The sequence below is a fragment of the Otolemur garnettii genome, unplaced genomic scaffold, assembly GCF_000181295.1.
Source record: "Otolemur garnettii isolate 467f Iridium unplaced genomic scaffold, OtoGar3 scaffold00027, whole genome shotgun sequence".
Lineage (NCBI taxonomy): Eukaryota > Metazoa > Chordata > Mammalia > Primates > Galagidae > Otolemur > Otolemur garnettii.
This window is the reverse complement of record NW_003852422.1, coordinates 12,899,596-12,901,974: the sequence shown is the minus strand read 5'-3', so window position 1 is coordinate 12,901,974 and position 2,379 is coordinate 12,899,596. Positions and strand designations below refer to the sequence as shown.

Below are 2,379 nucleotides of genomic sequence, written 5' to 3'. Positions count from 1 at the left end.
GCCAGCCTATGATTTTTTAAAAATTCACTCTTACTAGTTCTACTTTGTCTGTGGTTTGTTAAGGTTTATATTATATTAGAATCATGCATTAGCTTATTACAATTTACCTTCCAGTGATACTTCACATGTGAGAACCTTGCAGGTAATGTACTTCTGCTCCACTTTTCTGGTCTTTGTGCTGCAGTTGTCGTATGTTTTACTCCCACAGTTGTAATAAACGCCAGTCTACTGTTGTTACTTTATTTTACTGAGTTATTTTCTAAAGCAGTGTTTCTCAATTTCAACACTGTTGACATTTTGAGCCGGGCAATTCTTTGTTGTTGGGGGCCAGAGGAGAGGCCGGTCCATGCACAGGGTAGGGCGCTTAGCAGCCCCGGCCTCTACCCTCTAGGTGCCAAAAGCTCTGACCCCTCAATCTTCACAGTAAAAATGTCCCTGGGGGCAAAGCCCTCCCCATTGAGAACCCCGATTCTGAAGTGATTTTTGGAGGACATTTTTATACTTACTCACCTGTCCGTCATGTCCGTGTTTCACTCTTTCCTGCAGATTCAGATTTCCGTCTGGCATCATCTTCTTCCGCCTCAAGAATTTCCTTTTACATTTTGTACAGTGCCCGTCTTCTGGTGGTAAATTCTCGTCTTTGTGTGTATGAAATATCTTTATTTCACCTTAGCTTTTCAGAGCTATTTTTACTGGTTTAGAAATCCGTGTTGTTTTCTAGCTTTTCCCATCAGTACTTTACAGATGTTGCCCCACTGTCCTGGCGTGATTTCCAGTGAGGAGTCTGCTGTCATTTGTGTCCTATGCCCCCCTCCCGACTTTGCTCTTGGTTTCTTAGTAATTTGTTTCAATGTGCCTCAGTTAGGTTTTTCCATGTTCCTCGGCTTGCAGTTTGTTGATCATTTTCCATCCCTCTCTCCTCTTCTAATAATCCAATTCTCTGTACCCTCATCACTTGCTAACACCCTAGCTTTTTCTTTTTTCCTGGTCTTGTTTGCTCCCTTTGTTTCATTTTGTATAGTTTCTAGGACACAGCTAAATTACCTGGAAGCTGTTTGAGTCTTTGGAGCTGAGCCAGGGAGAGTCTCTGCAACTCCCAGCACTTGTGGGGGCAGCACTGTCCCTCCAGTACTCTGTCTCTGAGCTCCCAGGTCGTCCTGCTCTGTGCAGGGAGACCACAGGCTCTGCCTGGACCTTTTCCCCAGGAGTGAGCTGGGCAGGCTTCAGGCTCTCCCAGGGACCATCAGCCTCTGCTGTTTACCATTCAATTGTCTGAACACTGTTGGTTTTCCTTTTTTCTGAGTTTTAAAAAATTGTTTGAGGCTTTTCATATATTTTTACTTACTTCTCCTATATGTTTTATGTATTTTTCCCAATGTTTTAGTTGTCACACTATTTTGGCTAGATGTGGAAGTTCTGCTTAATAATTGTTTATTAAATTAATGTGAAGGTATGGATTCATAATCTTGAATGAAAATCAATCTTTCCCATGTCTCTTATTCCCCTTTCACTACCATTTAAAAATAAACCCAGACAAGAGCAGGGTGGAGGAAGGCATGGTGAAGCATAGTGTGTGTTCCTCGTTCTCTGCTCATAGACACTGGCTGGTTCAAGTTAGCTGGGCTCAGCTGACCGCTTCTCAGTCTTTCTGGAGCTATCAAGAAAGAGATGGCAGTGGACAGGAGAAATAGAGTTGGGCTGGACATGGAGCAAGCAGGCTGAGCAGACTCAGCAGAGAGCGTTCTCGCTTTGCAGGTTGTGTGTTGCAGCCCTGTCAGTGAATAACTTCTGTGACAACCGGGAAGCCCTGTATGGTGTGTTCGATGGGGACCGCAACGTGGAGGTGCCCTACCTGCTCCAGTGCACCATGAGTGACATTCTGGCTGAAGAGCTGCAAAAAACAAAGAATGAAGAGGAATACATGGTCAATACGTTCATTGTGATGCAAAGGTGAGCCTCACCCTGCTGTGTTGTCTTCCTCTGCGAGGGTTTGCCCTCTGGTTAGGAAAGTAGGTGCCCAGTGGTCTCCATGCATGTTCTTGACTGTGGTGTTGCCCAAGCACTGGAACTGGGCCAGCCTCAGTCGAGATATTCTGATGTTCAGACAACTTTGGAGAAGGAGGCAGTGGCAGGGATTTAGTTTCTCTGAAATCCTGACCTTACCGGTCAGTAGTGGCTGCAGATTTTCACCAGATTGTTTGCAACTCCCTCCTTCTCCCCAGATGACTTGAGCCCCAGAGGCTTTTTGGACTTTCCAGTGGGTGGGCTACTTTTTGAAATGGGCTATTTCTATCTCAGTTTGTTGACCCTTAGGAAATACTGTCACTGGTTTGAGATAGTTCAAACCTTTGGTGAAATTGAGATGGTCAGATTTTAGGC

At 44.9% G+C, this 2,379-nt stretch overlaps 1 protein-coding gene across 1 annotated transcript in view; it reads left to right on the top strand.

Moving 5' to 3' along the window:
- Positions 1-2,379, top strand: part of PHLPP1 (PH domain and leucine rich repeat protein phosphatase 1) — a 231,035-nt gene that overhangs the window by 221,908 nt on the left and 6,748 nt on the right. Inside the window, exon 15 of the mRNA XM_023512412.1 lies at positions 1,756-1,950. Within this exon, the coding sequence (XP_023368180.1) occupies positions 1,756-1,950 (195 nt within the window). The remainder of the gene's footprint in view (positions 1-1,755; positions 1,951-2,379) is intronic.